General features: G+C 40.0%; 1 protein-coding gene across 9 annotated transcripts in view; it reads left to right on the top strand.

The window, feature by feature from the left end:
- The window catches only part of PRDM2 (PR/SET domain 2), a 90,186-nt gene that overhangs the window by 49,867 nt on the left and 20,817 nt on the right, over window positions 1–19,502 (top strand). For 8 of the 9 annotated variants that reach the window (XR_003092896.1, XM_025198129.1, XM_025198128.1 and 5 more), the window contains 2 exons: window positions 11,148–11,258; window positions 12,845–17,324. Coding sequence is in view for 8 of the 9 variants with exons in the window: in XM_025198129.1 (XP_025053914.1) it covers window positions 11,148–11,258; window positions 12,845–17,324 (4,591 nt within the window). In the remaining variant the exon portion in view is untranslated. Of the gene's footprint in view, window positions 1–7,354; window positions 7,414–11,147; window positions 11,259–12,844; window positions 17,325–19,502 lie in introns of those variants that run through there. The other variant, XM_025198135.1, reaches the window with a different exon arrangement.

Below are 19,502 nucleotides of genomic sequence, written 5' to 3'. Positions count from 1 at the left end.
AGGTAGGGGCTGCAGCCTGAGCTACAGCTGCCACCTTCCCCACCCCCCATACGCAGTTTTAAGATGATGGGGTTTTTTTAGGGGCGGAGCGGGGGACCTTGTCATAGAACTGAGTCAATATGACATGTTCAGAGGATGCAGAGCACTTTTTACATTTTTCAGAAACTGTGTAGACATCCAGGTAATAGTAGTGATGATACTTTGTGCACATTGCAAATCATAGTGTAATCTTTTTTTCGGGTAATGACATGCTCTGTCACAAAACCGTTTGTCCCCAATGTATAGGAAGGCAGGGTGAAGCGTAATAGTAATATGCTACTTTCTAATAGCGTCATTCAAGTGCCCAGTGTAGATGTTTTGATGAGAGCTTAAAGAAACGGCTTTTAAACAGCCACAAGTAATTTTGTCATATTTTGCAAGGTATTGCAGCTCATTTGCTATGCAGATAATGTCAGCCATTTGAGGTTATGCTTGTTTTTGAAAGACCTGTATTTCTGCTTGGTATGAAACACCTTTTGATATACTATAGATTTGGCAGTACCTTTTGTTACCTACACTACTAATTTTAAAATGTACAGGATACATGCAAGTAAATGTATTTGCTACCCTTGAGATTTTTATTGCCTGTCCTCCCAATTTTGTTTGCCCTTGCCAATTATCTTATTTGTGCTTGGAATGTGCATGACGTCTTTGCAGGGAACATTTCTTACTTGCCTGTGAAGTTCACAGCAAACTTCTAGAAGCTTGAATTAAAATTAGTCTTATAATAGACCAACTGCACTGAGCCTCATATGGTTAAAAATAAAGAATCTTTGGAGCTATATCATTTCCTTTTTCTTTGCCAATGCTCTATATTTAGTAGGTAAAGCTATATTTGTCTAGCATTTTAAAACTCTTCAGCAACTCTAAACTATGAGGAACATCCCAAACAGTACTACCACATGGACTATATGACAAAATTATGACTTGTGGAATAAGTCAGACCAATGTTGATGGGTACAAGAGAGTAAGCGGATGTTTTGGCATGGCCTTTCCAGAAGGGAGAAAAAAATTAAACCATAAATTGTTATTGTTATAAAATTGCTAAAGGTTACGTATTATCATTCAGGTGACTGCTTACTGTGTGTGTGATAAAAATGCATGCATGTAGAGCTAACTCTTATTGTTGTTAAGCTTTCTTTGTGGGATGGAGAAGTAGTTTTAAATCTTCAGAGTAGCAGTAACATAACTGTGAAGTTTCTGTTTTGTATTCTGATGTCCGTCTTGGAAGCCCCGTTCCTTCTACTTGTAAGCTTGAAGTATAATGTATTTTAAGCCAGTAGGAAGGAATGAGGTGAGTTACCATACGGGGAAAAAATAGTTTGATTAGTCAAGGTTTATTTTGTCTGGGTGAATGCTGTTGTAGCAGAAGACCTCTCTGTTAATATTGTGCTACTGTTTGTGGTGTTTACATTACAGAAGTTACGGGTATTTGTCTCATCTGCTTTTTTAGCAAATTTAGTCTCTGTAAAATTTTGACATCCTACAGAATTTTAAGTATTGAGGCTAGCAGTCCTTTTGTAGGCCTTACATTGCAGTTAGGTTTTTTTTTTTCTTTTTAAGGGCTGAAAGTTTGCTTTGGAGCCTGTTAGTAACCCTTGAAATACTTGAGGCAGTTACTGGACATATTATTCCTATGGGAGTTCAGGCCCCTGCCAAGCTGTAGAGTCGAGCCTGTGCACCAGACCTCATATAAGATTTTTGTACAGCCAACCCCCTCCTTTGCTTGTACGCCTACTTACTCTGTACTGATCTACTACTATTAGCTGCTAAAGTCTAACAGAAGCAGTGCTGAGATTTTCATTCTCAGGAGGAGTAAGAGTCCTGAGTTTAAAACTACATTATACTGCGTGCATCTGTTTATTGTGGAGTAGACCAATTAGCTTTGCAGTAAAACATCTGTACACACGCTGAGCTATTAAGCTGGAGTAAACTAATTAATTCCACTGTAGGTTAGTATTGCTAGATACAAGTACTATCTGATGGTGGAGTCACTCCAGCACAGTGCATGTGTATATGCTGATGGGGCTGGATGGGGTACAAAGGTGCGTCAGTGCAGGGGCTGCCTGCCGGCATGCCCCAGCCACCAGGCCTTCTGCAGCACGTTGAGCCAGGTCGGAGCAGCTCTGGGCTAGCAGGCCGATTTTCCCCCGTTCCCTGCCAGCTGGGGTTGCACTGCCCCCAGCTCAGTGTGCTGTGGTGTCGGGCACATGTGTAAATGCAGGAACAATAAACTCCGATGCAAACTGTGCTGGAGTTTGTCACATTAATATTCACGTGTATTACATGCCCACTGTGTGTAAAAGATGTCAGGTATCGGCACCAGACTGACACCTTAAGCTGTATTTTAAGCATTCTCTAGTAAATGCCTATTTACCTCTTAGTGCATAATACTTGCCTTGCTAGTTGTGGTTAAAAAGTTGTATAATTGCAGCAAATATCTGTATCTATATTTCTACTAATTTATGACGGTGACAAACCAGTTGCTTGTAAATACTGCTAGTTGTGCTGTTTCTGTTCTTTCTGAAAACCTCTATCTACCATTGCATTTCTCATGCATGTCTTTTCTGTATAGCCCTTCGGATTAAACACAAGCCAGATTTAATTCGTTTTCTCTTGACAATCAGGTCGCTCCTGATTTCATCAGCTCTGAATTTTGACCTTTGTTACTAGAATGTGAACACTGTTTCTAGTGTCTAGAATCCTTACAATTATCTTCAGCTTGCAGCGTAGCAAGAATCTCTCTTCTGGAGAAATGAAAGTCCTTGTAGTCTCAAACTGGATCTACAACTCTGAATCCACTTGGGAGACGACTTGCATAGGGTCAGAAGGTTGCATTTTGTCAAAGCTTTTTCGAACTTCTAAGTTTTGGGCCTCCAAAGAGTGTGACCTGTGCAAGGCCAAGACTTTATCATGGAAGATTCTCTTGATTTGGGACAGTAGCGTTCAACCTTTTGGCTCCATGGGCTAAAAGAGTGGTGTAGGACTGGTCTGTGGGCCAGATCAGGGGATTGGGCCCACACACCTGGGTCTGGACCACGCTGCCCTGAGGGACCAGGAACCCTGCACCACATCTGCCCAGCTCTGTGTGCTGGGATCAGGACTGTGCGCTGTCCCAACCTAGCCCTGGGCCCTGCATGCAAGGATCAGGCCCTGCGCTGCCCTGCATATCAGATCTAGTGCTCAGGGCCATGCTGTATGGGGCTCCCCACGGACCAGATGACAAGGAAACGGGGGCTGGATCTGGCCCATGGGCTGGGGCCTTGAGCACCCCCTAGTTTAGCATGATCCTCAGAAGGGGGAAGATAGAAACAGCCACATGCACCTTAACTTAAAGGGCAATAGGGGAGGTTGCAGGAGAATACTTTAGTTGACTCAAGGCAGTTCAGTGCTAGAAAAAGAGTGCTTATATCCGTGTACATGCAGACCCTCCAAGTATAACCACTGAAAGCAGCAAAGGTACGCTTTTGCTGTCAGTTTGTACTGAATCAGTGCATGAAATAAGCTCTGCTGACAATCCTTTTTATACTAGTAAAAGCTGCATCTAACTTAGGATGTTTTGCTGGTATAGAAATATTACCAAAATTCTGCCCCCCTGTCAATACTGTTATTTCAGCAAAGTCGTGGCCTCAGTGATATTTATTGGATGTGGAGTACATTTGTAGTTATTTGTTTAGCTGCATGTAGTAGTAGAGAAAGCTGGGATAATATTTTAATCAAATTTTGGTTTGTTTTTGTCTACAGTTTTAGTTCTATATTTTGAGTGTGTGTGTGTGTACACACACAAATTTTAGCAAATATCATGAATCCAAAATACAATTTTCAGCATGTCAGACACTTGTGAGCATGCCTTTTCAGGTGGACAGAGTTCCAGGCAATTCACTTCCTGATCCAGGAATATTCCCTGCAATGCATTTCCTAGTGTGTTGTTGCTTTTGTTCTGGAGTTTCAGGCTTTTCTTTCATGAGGTAGATAGTTTTGAGCTTCAAAAACGCCCAGATGAGCCAGGGAATGTCTGCATAGTTTGCATACATGTTCAAAACTATATGCCCAGGGAATTTGTCATAGAACTTGCCTCAATCAAATAAGTCTCCAAATAGTAACTTAGATGAAAGTATATTTCTGTCACATTGTGGCAATATCTGTATAGTTTAGTGAGGGATATTTGGAGTTAATGTCAGAACATTATAGATTCATTAATATTTTTCTCTGTATAGGCAGAATTGGGGGATTTTTGCCTTTCCTCTGCCTGATATAGAAGAACTTATCCTTATAGGTTCTCTTTTTCCAAGCAGTTGCAATGTAGCATCTCATTCCCAGCCTGGGTGGATTGGCATGTTACTTCTAAGTGCTTCATGTTGTAGAATTAGCCCAGCCTCCATCAGACAGCTAGAAAATATTGACAGGTTTTGATGCCTGCTTTAGTTTTTAAAATTATTTTTCAGTTCAGCAGTATTGATGGATGTGTAGGTCTGCAGGGCTTCCTCCACCCACAAGTGATCTAAAAGGAAAAAACCCCAAAACAGCGCCCCCCCCCCTCATGCTGTATGTATTTAAATATGGCTGATTCCTTTAAGCTTTCAGTGTCGTAAAGTAGAATCTTTAGCATCTGTCATCAAGTTTCATTCCTTGCTAAAGTCTGCAGTTATACAACCCCCCACCCCACCAAAAAAAACAACCTACTATGGAGTATTTTAGACACTGCATACACAACATTTGTATGACATGCTTTAAAAAAAATGCAAGAAATTGCCAGCTGTAAGCAGCCTTTTTAACTCATAGGAGTGGTTTAGCTTGTTTTGTGATAGATTCCTATAAAGATTTTTATCATTGGGATTTCATTATGTCAAAATAAGTGTTGACAACAAGAAAATATGCATTGAAAGAAATGGCCTTAAAGTATTTGTCTCTTTAGGACCTGGCATTTCGTCATGGGTAATATTTTTATCTCTAACTTTCTCGCTTGCCACAACATGTGTGCTCATTTTTCATGCCCAGCTGGCATAACTATCTTGTTAACACAGTTCTGCTACCAGGGTAGATATTTAATTTTTTACTAGCACAGTATTGCACATAACTATTTTTAATTTTTACCTAATCCCATAATCTCAGTTATTAAACATGCGAGGCCCTAATTCAGGCTGATTTTTTATAACTTTTTCTTAATTTGTGGATTCTTAAAAAAATTCTTAATATTTTTTGTGAACTTTAAAGCGCAGGGATTAGCATCATAGAATTTTCCCACCTACGTTGTAACCTTTTCTGGTTAGCAAAAAGGAAGAATGACTTATTCAAGAGGAAGAAAAGGAAGATAGTGTTAAAAAGAAGATTAACTTTCCCTGCCTTACCAAGTTTCATCGAATCTGAAACATGGCAACATTTACTGTATTTTCAATTGTATGGAACTTGGAAGATGCTGTTGTAATATGGCTAAATTGGAATTAATGTTTTTGATACAGTTTTTCCAATGTTTTGACCTTGGCCTTTCTTATGTGTAAAAGGCATACCTGTCTCTAAACAATTGTTCTGACCGTTGCAGGTGCCTGGGTGATGGGGCAGTTCATTTGCCACTAAACTCAGACGTGTGCACAAACTGTAAAATTAGTGTGCATACATTTTGGATGCGTGTGGTCCTCCTTCCTTTATGGGCCAACCTGTTGTTATTCAGAGTAGAAATATTTTAAAACCACAGACTGGGCACTGTGGCCACTGCATCCAGAGTAAATAAGTACAAAGATGCCCACCCCATCCTATAATTGCTCCTAGTATTGATCTTCTGAGGTTGGTTTTGAGGAGAGTGGATAAAGTAGTTTTCAGGGGAGCTGGGCTTTTAGGAGCCATTCTCTAAATGTGCTGCTGCAGCAGCACAAATGGGTAAAGTATTCCTTTGCTATTGTCCATCTGTGTAGCCAACTGCAACATGACCCTTGGCTTTAGGCTTCAAGGAAATAACTAATCTTCTGCTACCAGTGTTAGTTTTTTTGTCTTGCATTGTTTCAGGGTTGTTGTAGAGAAGTACGTTCCATTCTTGTAGTAAACGATCAGGCACTCTTAATTCAGTATTGAAGCATTTTTTTTTTCGTTGGATATTCTTTTTAAAACAGTTTTCTTAAAAGCTAGTCTTGATTATCTGCTGCATCTTCAACTTTAGCGAGACTGAGTTTAATTTCCCCCTCCCCCTTTCTTGCATATAAATAATCATTCCATTTGTTCATAAACACTATCAGCTGTGGATACAGTTACAGCCACTTTTTTTTGTTTGTTTTTAATATTTGCAGTTTGCATAAATCTTGTAGACTGTTTTTGAGTCTTCTGTTGGTCTGGGCAATGACACTTGCTATTCCTGTATATTATGGACACGTGCCTATTACTGATTTTGGGGGTTGTTTTTTGCTAGGTAGCATTCAGGTTTATCTGATCCCTGCAGCAACTCTGGATACAGCAGTCTGTGAATCGGCACAACCCTACTGAAATCAGGCAACCTTGTTGATTTACATCAGTCATGTAGGACTTCCTGTGCCTACCATATTATCTTGCATGCCACATGCCCCCAGGGTCCTGCCTACAGCTGGCTTTTTCATGATGGTGGTTGCCAGCTTCTCTCAAGGACAGCAAGCAGGAGAGAGAGAGTCCAGGCTGAACCCTTTCACATCTGCTCTCAAATTGGCAGCTGTTTTTGGCTGCCCATTTAGCTTCTCGGCCAAAAAACCTGCTAACTTGCAAGTGGCTGTGAAAAGGTTGAGACTGGACCTCCCTTGCTGCCCCTAAGAGAAGCTGGTGGTCATCTTGAAGCACAGTGTCTCCATGTTTCTGGTCTACTGGAGAAAAATCAGCCTCCCACTTAAGACTGCCTCCTGTTTTGGAGGGATGACTTTTGGGGAAAATATGCTTGTGATATGTAAGTAAATAGGGTATGTCAGTGATTGATAGCCAACACTACACGGATGTTGTAATAGCGTACGAGCTATCAGTGCACTTGGCCCGACTAATTACAAAAACATAGGCAAAGAGAGAGAGAGGGAGGGGGAGAGATGAGAAGCACATTTGCTATTAACTGAACGTGGCAAGAGAAAATGGAAACACCACTGAAAGCCAAAAAAATATAAATGTTGGCCATTCCCCTTTTGACCTGTGTCTCTGTAGGAAATTCGGCTGTTCTCCATCTGTTTCTTTCACTCAGTTTTCTTTTGCATCTCTCTCTTGCAATTCTTTTTATACACACACATACAGATCGAGTTCTGCCTTTCATTTGCCCTTTTGTCATTGTTTCCATTTCACTTTCCCTGTGTTTCATTCCTGTATCTTTCTTGTTTAGACCAAGTGGAGGATCCAGCTGGCAGTAGCAGCCATGTAGGACCCTTCAGGAACCTGATGGTAAGTGCACGTGTGTACTTATACTCAGGCTTCCACCAGGTTCTGTTCTGTGTGTTGTCCTCCATGGGCTTCTGTTGGCTCCTGAACTCTTTAATTGCAAGAATATTAAGGGACAAAAATCATTGGCTAATCACTTGGTATCCATCTTTTTGAGTGTTGCAGATATTGCTTTTGCTTGGAAATGTAGTGGGCAAAGCATGGCAGTCTTCAGGTTTGTCTCGCTTGAGCATGAAGAGTCTGATTTACCTTTAGAAAAGAATTAAGAACCAGAAAGAGATGGCAAGATGAGGCTAATTTCTACATTGGAGGAAAACTTGAGAGAAGCGGTTGATTATCTTTTATTCCTCTTCAGAAATTGATCTGACAAATCTAAAATTATATGTGCATGCAAATCATTTTGCTGGCTATTCTGAGCACAAGGACAAGTTAAGTACTAGATAAATCTTCACATCCAGTGTATTTAAGTTTAAAGGTCACAAACTTGAAAAACTTCCAACTGTATCAACTAGGCTTTTTTTTTTTTTAAGCAGGAGGCTGTCAACAGGGAACTTCCAAATTACCTTCTTTCCACCCTGAAACTAAGAGGACTTCTAGTACATCACAAGCAGTTCAGTGACATAGAGTAACTGATGAGGAAGTAGCTAAAATTCATTTATGAAGCCTACTCTCCTATTGATGATTTCCCAATTCAGAATCATAGTTTTGGGATTGCATTTTTTCTTTTTTTCTTCTGTAAAGGGACAGTTTTGTGAAGTTTATATTATTTGAACATATAATAAAAGTAAGAGCAAACTCCTTGTGACTGGTTTCCACATAATTTTACCTAACAGCTTAATTACCAAAATACATGTCTGTGCTTCCATTTCAGAGTTCTTACAACAGGCTGGCAGTAGGCTGAAATGTAGCCCTCTAAGTTTAAAAGTGTCCACCCAGTAATTTGTCTCACTCAAATAGCCTGTAGTAAGATGTAAGCCAAGGAAAATGCAGTCTGAAGCCACTGATGCATTTGATACAGAGGTGAGGACCTGAGAGACTCCAGGTCTGAAGAGCACTTTTTGTTATCATAGAATATCTCTGTTGGGGGCCAGAACACTTGGTCTCTTCATCTGTAAATCAAGAGATCACTCCAAACCTGACTTGATCTGGAGTGAGAGAGGGAGCCGTAGCATTCTGCTGGTGTTTTCAAGGAGCTGTTATTAGGCCTCAATGCCAAAGTTGCTTCAGAGACTTCAAGGCTTTATCCAAAGGTTGTATAAAAATTGGAACACGTGAGGATGTACGAACAAAGTGATTTTTTTTTTTTTTAACCCTATTGTGCTGAGTGTTTGGGCCTCTCTAAATAGTGTAATTTGACATTTTCTTTAATGCATGTGCTAGAGCTACAGGAGCATCAGCTACGCTGCTGTCAACTTTTAACAAGAATCACAGGTGGCTTAGCAGAGATGACTGATGGTATCCAGCTTTGAGTCCTTTAGTCTGCAGTTTTAACACAACAGCAAAGGTTGCTAGAATCATGAACTGATGTAGTATTGAATTGTCAAGGTTGGCAGGCAGAGATGTGCTTAAATTCATTTCAGTCAGTCTGTGAACATCAGAGAGCACACTGAAACATTGGACATTTTCCAGCCCCACTTTCCCAGGTTTTGGTGGCTCCTCTCATGATCATAGGAGCAGGGAAATTCCATAGAGACAAAATATTACAGTTTGGGGCAATGTAATGAAACATATGACTTTGGTTTAGAGAAGGAGTATTGCATATACTGTATTAATGAACAGCCCATAGGTGCTAAACCTGTGCTTGGTTTCGGTTGCATAGGTCATTTCTTGATGCGATGGAAGACTGGTAAGGTGAAAGAAAAACAAAAGTGACTCAAAAAAATCTGAAGCACACTAAGAAAGCTTTGGAGAACAAATTAAACTTGAATCCATATTTTCTCCATCCTTCTTGAAGAAACAAATTGATATTTTGGGATCCAAATAAAAATAATAATTATTCTTTTGTGATGGAAAGGTGACTTTGAGTGATGCTATAGCAGCATCCTTTGACAATTACAGTAACAACACATTTCTTAAAGTTTGTTCAGAGGTAACAAAACATTAGCAGAAGTACAAAATACCTTAAGGAGTAAAGGAACAACTTCAGATAACATTCAGACCATGTCACGCCAGGTAAGTCCACTGTTTAAGTATCAGAATACGTTTCTAAATCCTGTGTTTCAGTGGCCAAAGGAAGGTCAGCGTGTTAAGTTATTTTTTTTTGTCTGAGAGGGCTAGCAGAGAAGTGGTGGCATCATTCCAATGCCTGGGTGTATAGATGCTTGAAGGGAACAATGTAATATAGAAGTATGAGGCTGTCAAGGATTTATACTGAATGAAGACATAAGGAAAACGTGTTTCCACCCTACACTGCAGGTATCCCTACCCTTTTGATTATTTTGTGCATGGCAAGAGTCCATGTTTGCAAACAAGGAGAAAAATTTGGAGTGCATACCACAGAGCCATTTCATAGATGCTGTATCGGGCTTAAATGACTAAGAATTTGGATAATGCCGTATTTGGGTTTTCCTTTTATTCAGCAGGCTTTTTGCTTTCTTGTTTCCAAAATCACATCATTAGAGTCTTGCTTTCCTTGGCATTTTTCTTCTGGGAGAAGTTCTCTGGGGGTTTTTGTTGCCACATGTGGGCTATTTTTTTGAACAGTGAATTATTTGTCTTGTCATCTAGAGTGACAGTGTTCAGGTCTTCACTTGCCTTGATAGGTCTTACTTTAGAAATAAGGGTTTGTTTTGGGGTTTTTTCCCCTTCCTGTCTCGTTAGGTTTGTCAGATTTATCAGAGTGCTGCTCAGAGGTTTTATGCAATATGGATAAATAGTTTATTCTGTTTTGTTGTTTCTTTGGCATTTTTTGGCATTGTGTCGTCATTTGATTTATTCCTGCTTATGTTAAGCATCTACTATGTCTGCAACAGACTGCTAAGTCTGTAATTCTGCTAACCATCACCTATTCCCTTCATTACCTGATTTTTGCTTCTGCAGATTTTGTCACTCTTTATGTAAGTTTTATTCTATATCTTTTTCTGTAGTTCATCAAGATCATATGTGGGGGAGGGTTCTTTGTAATACCTATACAGTTTTTGCTTTTGATATCTTCCCTACATCTACAAATTCATTAATTTAAAAAAATCTACATAGAAGCATGCAGAATGAGAGACCTGTCGATCCTCACTTGAGTGCCCCCAGATTGATGTAAAGCATTAATATTTGAGGCAATTTTATATTCCTTGTATGGTAGTGATAGCTAGGTATCCCAGTGAAAGTGTCATGTAACTGGATCTAAGAGAGTTACTTATATAAACTCAATTACTTCTGTCCTCTGAGTTTGTGTTGTCAAAGAAAAAAGTTATTTTAATCTTCTGTTACTGGAGAGCTCATTGTAGCATTGCTTTTCATTTAATTTTCTTCTAGACCCTCACTTACTGCTTTATCAATTGACAGTAATTGACATGGTATCAAATTAAGCTGGATGTGTCATTTTTCACCTTTTTCTCTTTCTTCATTCTGTGCTTTGCCCTTTAGTGCTTTTTTGCATATGCTTTATTCATTCTCTGAACGTTAGTTTTAGTTTTAGATTTTTTTTTAAATCAATTATGTGCCATTTTTTGAGGCTGGGAACACACTCACTCTCTTGCACACTTTTCTGAGCAGCAATACACTTTTTTCCCCTCTTTTTTCAGGGAAGAAAAAAGCCCAGGAGGGTAAAAACAAAGGAAAGAAGGCAACAGATACAAAGCAGAACAAGACTGATTTAGATTTTACTTCCATAGATATGAAGGACTCTAAAGACGGTAAGAGATTTCAAGCATCTGACTTCTTTGTTTTTGTTACTTATATTTTAAAGGAGTTCATTGCATTTATTATCTGTTAAGACGAGAAGTAGTTTTACACTGTTTGCGCAACTATTAAAGTGGTAGGTAGCTTATTTAATCCAGTTGGTTTTCAGAAGAATTTATTGTGAGTTTGTAACTCTCTCACAATGTAGAACATTTAGTTTAATACCGAAGTTAAACAAAATCTAGTACCTTCAAATATAGGATTTTATAGAAGAGGACCTAGAAACAGGACAACGATGCAACTCAAAGTCTTTTGGAATCCTGGTAGATTAATTGCATTGTACAGCAGCTGCCCGCCCTGGTGTCTTGTTTAGCCATTTGGGCTAACGTACAACACGTAAAATGTAATATAATGCAAACAGAATAAAACGCTAGCCACAAACACCAAGGATGATTTATCTAAATGGCAGCCTGCAAAGATTATTTAAAAATTGGCTTTATGCCCTTTTTCACTTTCTGGTGCATCTAAAATACCTAAAGGTTTGTATGAGTTTTTTCCACTTGTAGTTTGTTGGGGTTTTTGTTGGGGGGGGGTTGTTTTTTTTTAGTTTAAAAATATCAGGAATGTAAAGATTGTCTTCCCTAGCACTGCTGGAACAGGGGGAGGTATAAGTGAAGGTGGTGAGGGCAGCATTTACTAACTTTCATTCAGGTTCCTTTCATTCGATTTCCCCTTGTCACTCACCAAAATAATAATAATAATCTGTGCATCTGACAAGCTCCTGCGGGAAGTGGCAAAAGGGGAATTTTATGGATAACTTGTTAGCACGCTACTTGTCAGCAGCCGGTTGTTCTGTGGATGATACTTGCATCTGGAAGCAGGTAGATGAAACTGGCATGCACGTGTGCTTTTGGAGACAGTTTACATTAGCAAGAGGAGTCTGTGTTGTTTGATTCAAAAGTCTATTTTATGTCTAATTGGGAACCAGAAGCTAGGAAATGGAAAATTGGTTTAATGAGAAAAGCATTACACTGTGTTTTTTTTTTAAAAGCAAAAACCCAGACTGGGGTTTTATATCATTCAAGGTCAAACAAAAATCCAAAAAGCTTTGGGTAAAAATATTTGAAAAATAACCTTTCAAACTAATTTTCCTGACTCTTTAATGTTGGTGTAATCTGTGCTGAGGTCTGAAGAGCAAAACTTCTGCTTATTGTTTTGCTTCCCTTCATTAAAAAGCGATAAGAAAAGTTAATTGAATTTAATCCAAGACTTTTGAACAGAACAGAACATACAGCATTTCAAAATGAAATTAAACCAAAAGCAAGTAGTGTGTTTCTTGGAATAGGTGTGGCTGTCACAGGATTTCATAGTTCCTTAGTGTATTTGGATGAAAGGAACCCCCTGCATTTTGCCAAGTAAAAGTCCAGAAAAAGAAACGGAATACGGTTTTGTTCTAGACTACATCATACGACTAGAATGAGTAATGTTCCAGGAACTGTGCATGTTAAATAACTTGTGTGAGGGTAAAGGATAGAAGAAAGGAACTAAATACTGTGAATTAGTAAACTAACTAATGCTTTTTCTCTGCCGACTTTGTTAGGCCATAAAGAGGAAGATGAAAAGCCTTCTGTTTCTGCTGTGCTTTCATTGGAACAAACAGCTGTGATTCAGGAGATGGTAAATCAAGATGCACTTCCAAAACTGGTGATCCCCAGTCTTACAAGAGAGCAACAAATCATGTCTGAAGAGAAATCAGAAGCTATTACATCAGATGATTTGGAGGAAGAGGAGGAGGAAGAGGAGGACGACGAAGATGAAGAGGAGATGGAAGATGCCGCTATGTCCATCGAAAGTGGTGGAAAAGAGTCTCTCCTGTGCGAAGAAAAGTTGGACTCTCCAGAAGAGCAAAGAAGTATGTCAGAAGACTCTCCAGAAAGCTCTCCAAAAAAAACGCCTGTTGTGAAAATTCCTAAAGTAAGAGGCGAATCCAATGGTGACCTCCAGGAAACCTTCATGTTTCCCTGTCAGCATTGCGAGAGGAAATTTACAACAAAGCAAGGACTTGAACGTCACATGCATATCCACATATCTACTGTCCATCATGCTTTCAAATGCCGATACTGTGGGAAAGCCTTTGGTACTCAGATTAACCGGCGAAGGCATGAGCGGCGTCATGAGGCAGGGCCAAAAAGGAAACCATTCTTAACATTAGCTTCCTCGCAGCAGTCAGAGAATATTGCTGATAACCAAATACTTGTAGATGATGGTCTAAAAGATGAACTAAATGTTTCTAATCTTGCACAAGACTCTGCAATCTTGGATCCTGAGAAGGTCTCCCAAGCAATGTCAAATTGTGCTTTTGTGGAAGAGAACAAGGAACCCAAAGAATTGCATCCTTGCAAATATTGTAAAAAGGTTTTTGGAACTCACACCAACATGCGTAGGCACCAGCGTAGGGTTCATGAACGTCATCTTATTCCCAAAGGTGTCAGGAGAAAAGGATACTTTATTGAAGAACCACAACTTCAAGCAGAGCAGGCCCAACCAGCCCAGAATGTGTATATAGCAAATACAGAGTTAGAAGAAGAAGGTGAAGCAGACGATGTATACATTATGGATATTTCCAGCAATATTTCTGAAAATTTAAACTACTATATTGATGGTAAAATTCAGTCCAATAGCAGCACTAGCAATTGTGATGTGATTGAGATGGAATCCAACTCTGCACAGTTATATGGATTAAATTGTTTAATTACTCCAGTCACAGTGGAAATTTCTCAAAATGTAAAGGTTACGCAGATGCATGTGAATGATCTTCCCAAGGAGTCCTCGAGCAGTGGAAGCAATGAATCAAAGAAGAGAAGAACAGCTAGTCCTCCTCTTATACCAAAAATAAAAACGGAAGTAGATCCAGAACCTGTAACGCCATCAGGTTCATTAAATCTTCCTCTTAGCATTTCAACAGCTGAGAGTTTACCTTTTCACAAAGAAAAGAGTGTTTATTTGTCATCTAAATTAAAACAACTGCTTCAGACACAGGATGGTAATAAGATAACTCCATCAACTGAAATCCCTAAATTAGGACCTGCTGCATCTTCACCCATTTTGCCTCCAGTTTCTAGTAGGTTTAAGAGAAGAACCAGCTCTCCTCCTAGTTCTCCGCAGCACAGTCCAGCCCTTCGGGACTTTGGCAAACTGGGTGATGGGAAAACTGTGTGGAAGGATACAGTTCTAGGTTCAAAGATGCCAAAGTTAGAAAGCCACAGCAACTCGCCTGCATGGAGCTTGACTGGAAGGGAGGAAAAGGAAACCATGAGCCCTCTTTGCTTTGAAGACTATAAAATATCTAAGGAATGGGCAGGCCCTCCTACCTTTGGTAATGTGTGCAACCAGCAGCCATTAGATTTGTCCAGTGGTGTAAAGCAAAGGTCTGATGTCAAAAGTAAGAACCAGGTTCCTTGGGAATCTGTATTAGATTTAAGTGTGCATAAGAAACCTTGCAGTGACACCGAAGTTAGAGACTATAAAGAAAATAATCTGGTGCAGCCAGCATGTAGTAGTATTAAGAAGAAACCGACCACGTGCATGTTAGAAAAAGTTCTACTGAATGAATATAACGGGATGGATGCAGCTGCGGAAAGCACGCAAGATTTGAATAGGACCCTCAGTCCATGTAAATCGACAGAACTACAACCAGAGCCCGACACTGAGCTTAGTCTGTCTGCACCTTCTGTTGAGGCTCATTCACTTAGTTCCTGTACTTCACCTTTGCCTCAGATGTCTTCTGCATCATCCTCATGCCAGCTGCCCCCTCTCCTAACTCCAACAAATCCTCCTTCCCCACCACCTTGTCCCCCTGTTTTAACAGTTGCTACATCACCCCCTCCACTCCTTCCCACTGTTCCTTTACCCCTTTCAGATGCCTCTGCCAGTGTCACTCACACTCCTTGCCCATCACCACTTTCAAATGCTACAACACCGTCCCCACTTCCAGTCCTTTCACCCACAGTATCCCCCTCTCCATCCCCTGCACCTTCTGTTGAACCTCTCACTTCTGCTGTTTCACCTGGTCCTCCGACACTGTCCTCCTCCTCTCCCTCCTCGTCCTCTTCTTCCTCGTCTTCCTCTTCTTCCTCCTCCTCCTCGTCGTCCTCCTCGTCCTCCTCATCTTCTTCCTCTTCCTCGTCTTCCTCCTCTTCCTCTTCGCACTCCTCCTCCTCGTCATCACCTTCCTCCTCCTTTTCTTCCTCCTCATCCTCTTCATCTCCTTCTCCTCCTCCTCTCTCAGTAGTTTCTTCTGTTGTTTCCCCTGCTGATAATCTAGAAAACCCCCTGCCCATTATAGCTTTTAAGCAAGAAGAAATGGAGAGTGAACATGAGAAACCAAGAGAAGATCCACAGACTTCAAGTGAAGCAGGTGTAGTTCAAGAAACATTCAATAAAAGCTTTGTGTGCAATGTTTGTGATTCACCCTTTCTTTCTATTAAAGACCTAACTAAGCATTTATCTGTCCATGCTGAAGAATGGCCCTTCAAATGTGAATTCTGTGTACAGCTGTTTAGAGATAAAATGGACTTGTCAGAGCATCGCTTTTTGCTTCATGGGGTAGGAAATATCTTTGTTTGCTCAGTATGTAAAAAGGAATTTGCTTTTTTATGCAATTTGCAACAGCATCAACGAGATCTCCATCCGGATAAAGAATGCACACATCATGAATTTGAAAGTGGCACCCTTAGACCCCAGAATTTTACAGATCCTACTAAAGCGAATATCGAACATATGCAAAGTCTACCAGAAGATTCCTTAGAACTCTCTAAAGAGGAGGAGGATGAAGACCTAAATGACTCCTCTGAAGAGCTTTATACAACCATAAAAATAATGGCTTCTGGAGTAAAGTCAAAAGACCCAGATGTCCGTATGGGCCTCAATCAACACTATCCAAGTTTTAAGCCACCTCCATTTCAGTATCACCACCGAAATCCTATGGGTATTGGCACCACTGCTACAAATTTCACAACCCACAATATCCCACAGACCTTCACTACTGCCATTCGTTGTACAAAATGTGGGAAAAGTGTTGATAACATGCCTGAATTACACAAACACATCTTGGCATGTGCCTCTGCCAGTGATAAAAAGAGATATACACCCAAAAAAAATCCAGTACCACTGAAACAGACTGTTCAGCCTAAAAATGGTGTGGTAGTTATAGCTGGCACTGGAAAGAACGCTTTCAGGCGAATGGGACAACCTAAGAGACTTAATTTCAATGTTGAGATTAGCAAAATGTCCTCTAGTAAACTAAAATTAAGTGCATTGAAGAAGAAAAATCAGCTTGTCCAGAAAGCAATCTTGCAAAAAAAGAAATCTGCACAACAGAAGGCCGACTTGAAAAATAGCGCCTCCGAATCGGACTCTCACATCTGCCCATACTGTAATAGAGAGTTCACTTACATTGGAAGTTTGAACAAACACGCATCGTATAGTTGCCCCAAAAAACCTGTCTCCCCATCCTCGAAAAAAAGCTCATCAAAAAAAGCTGGAAGTTCCTCATCACTTGCAAGCAGTGATAAAGGCAACAACCAGCGTAGGCGAACAGCAGACGCCGAAATCAAAATGCAGAGTATGCAGGCTCATTTGGGAAAAACGAGAGCACGAACCTCGGGGCCCACGCAGATTCAGTTGCCCTCTGCATCTTTCAAATCCAAGCAAAATGTAAAATTCATATCTCCACTTAGATCGAAAAAGCCAAATTCATCATCTTCATTAAGGAACTCCAGCCCCATGAGAGTGTCCAAAATGACTCACGCTGAAGGGAAAAAAACTAAAGCGGTAGCTAAGAACAGTTCTGGAATCTCGAGCAAAGCGTCTCGGAAGTTGCATGTAAGACTACAGAGGAATAAAGCCGTTTTGCCAAATAAGTCTGCTGTGGCAAGCAAGAAGAAGGCAGACAGGTTCAGTGTAAAATATAGGGAGAGGATTGGAGGACCTGTCACTCGGAGCTTACAGCAGGCAGCTAATGCAGACACAATAGAAAGCAAGAGAGATGAAAGTGCAAAACAAGAACTAAAAGACTTCAGGTAAGCTCTTCACTCAGTTTGACTAAAAGAGGAACATGTTTTATACCCGGGGTTCTCTCCAGCTCTTTTTCAAGTTTATCTCAAATTTTACAAAACTTGCAGCATGGTTAGCAGTTCAGTCAGGCTGAGTATGTTGTACATGCTTTATGCATTTGTTCACGTCGTGCCATGACCGTCATCTGAAGAAAGAGGTTGAATTGCAAACTGAAACGGAAATCCTGGGGGGGGGGAACCAGTCAGTGTGAGGGCTAATTAAATTAAAACAAAGTTTGTATGTCCTTTGAGATAGGACCTTGCTTTAACATCCCATATGCAATTATACATGAAAAATTCTAGATTAAATATGTATGTCAGGGTTCTTTCTCATCCATTGACCTAATAGTGTGGATGATCTCTGCAAGTATTCCGTGCCTAATGTGCAGGGTAATGCAGATAGTTTAATAAATGAATGCATAGCAAGTATGTAATTATTGGCCAAACTATGTTAACTAGTTCTCTCAGACTCTGCAGAGACATAACAGTTGGAGCACTCCAGACAGTGGACAGATGTTCGTAAACTGAAGCAGTGCTTCAAAAACGATCCTCAGAAAATGAGCAACATCTTTGAAGTGCTCTAAAAAGTGTGATGGGTTTGCTAGGTCCTCCAACATCCCATCATACTCCATTCTGCTTCCCTCCCCACCTCTTGGGATACCTATTGTACTGGAGGGCTCTGTGTCCTCATCCTTTAATGCCAGTCAGTCCCTAGAGTGCTCTGCCTCAAAGCTGCTGAGTTTCCATATTTAACTTGAGTTTATCCAAAAGCTTATGCAGAGAGAGGGAGTTTGATCTTCAACCAAAAATTCTCATTGCATTTATATGGCCAAAGAGCTTTCTTTTAAATTTGATTCAGTAGTGGTTTGTTGTTTTTTGGCAGGGTGGGGAGGAGTTGGGGGGTTTTGGTTTTGTTTTGTTTGGTTTTTTTTTTAGAGATTATGCAGAGTAAAAGTCACTTCAGGTTTAATAAGCTATGAAACCTTTCTGGAACCATTCATTGTGTTCTCCTGTATACCTGTCTGCGAGCAAACAGTTTGAGAAAATGACAGTAAAGCATTTAAACAGGGAACAGTTAAAAACAAAAGGATTTTTCCAAAGAATTGAGAGAGATTGAAAGTGTCATACATTTTGATTAGGGATAACATGGTCAAATACAGCTTATCAAATAATATATGTGAATGCTCCCCTTTGTCAAAAATCTGGTACACTATCTTAACTGGAAATTTGAGGCTTGGAATTAAGGTGATATATTAGTTTCATTTTGAGCAAACCTGCTTTCTTGATCACCAGAAGAGTTTGAAGCATACTTCAGTATTTTGGAAGTTGGAATCCCATTAAAAGTTGTCCTGTTGACTCCTGAATTACTAATATATCTTTGCAAAAGTTAACAAGGATTTCCAATAGCAAAGTTGCTTTCTCTGGGTATTTCAAAACTCAAATGTGATGGACAAATAAGCTACTGAGTCTTATTTCTTTTCTATCCAAATAAACTATTCCAAGACTTAGTGGTAGCAGAGTTGCTTTTTTCCCCCTGATTACAGTACAGTGCTTGTGATTTAAATACCTTCCAATGCAGTTTTAAGGAAATATTTTGTTTGGAAAAAGAGGTTTCAGCACGGGTCTGTGGGTTATAAGGGAAGTAGACGGCAGTTCTTTTGAACCATAAAAGAATAACAAGGATATGCACGTACACAAGAAAGAAAGAAAGAAATTGAAGCAAGAAAAGGTTTGAATTTTCAGACAAATAATATATTCAAAGTCTTCAAAGAACAAGAGAAATCAACCAGCCCTAATTATCCCATTACTTGAATGTCTCTATTACTTGCCTCTAAATTAGTTGCTTTCTTATAGTGCTGTCTGTAACAGACTGTTTTTACTAGCCAAAGATTTTTCATGAGACACTGTAGTGGAGGTGAGAGGAATTTGGACCTAGAGGCACACATCTTTGCATCAAGATGAACGATTTAAGCTGCAGTGCAAAGCAATCCTCTGTAAATTATTGTAAATACTTAAGGTGTTTCATGTTTCTGCAGGGAACAAGGAGTTACTGAAGGAGAGTTTTGACATTGTCTCAAATAGGGTATGTTCCCCATCATTGGCGATGTATAGGGGGTGCACGTGCACCCCCTGGAAGCGCCAGCC

This window comes from Alligator sinensis, unplaced genomic scaffold (genome assembly GCF_000455745.1).
Source record: "Alligator sinensis unplaced genomic scaffold, ASM45574v1 scaffold569_1, whole genome shotgun sequence".
In the NCBI taxonomy this organism is placed as follows: Eukaryota; Metazoa; Chordata; order Crocodylia; family Alligatoridae; genus Alligator; species Alligator sinensis.
Note: the sequence above shows the minus strand (reverse complement) of the source record. Positions and strands in the feature narration are given on the sequence as shown.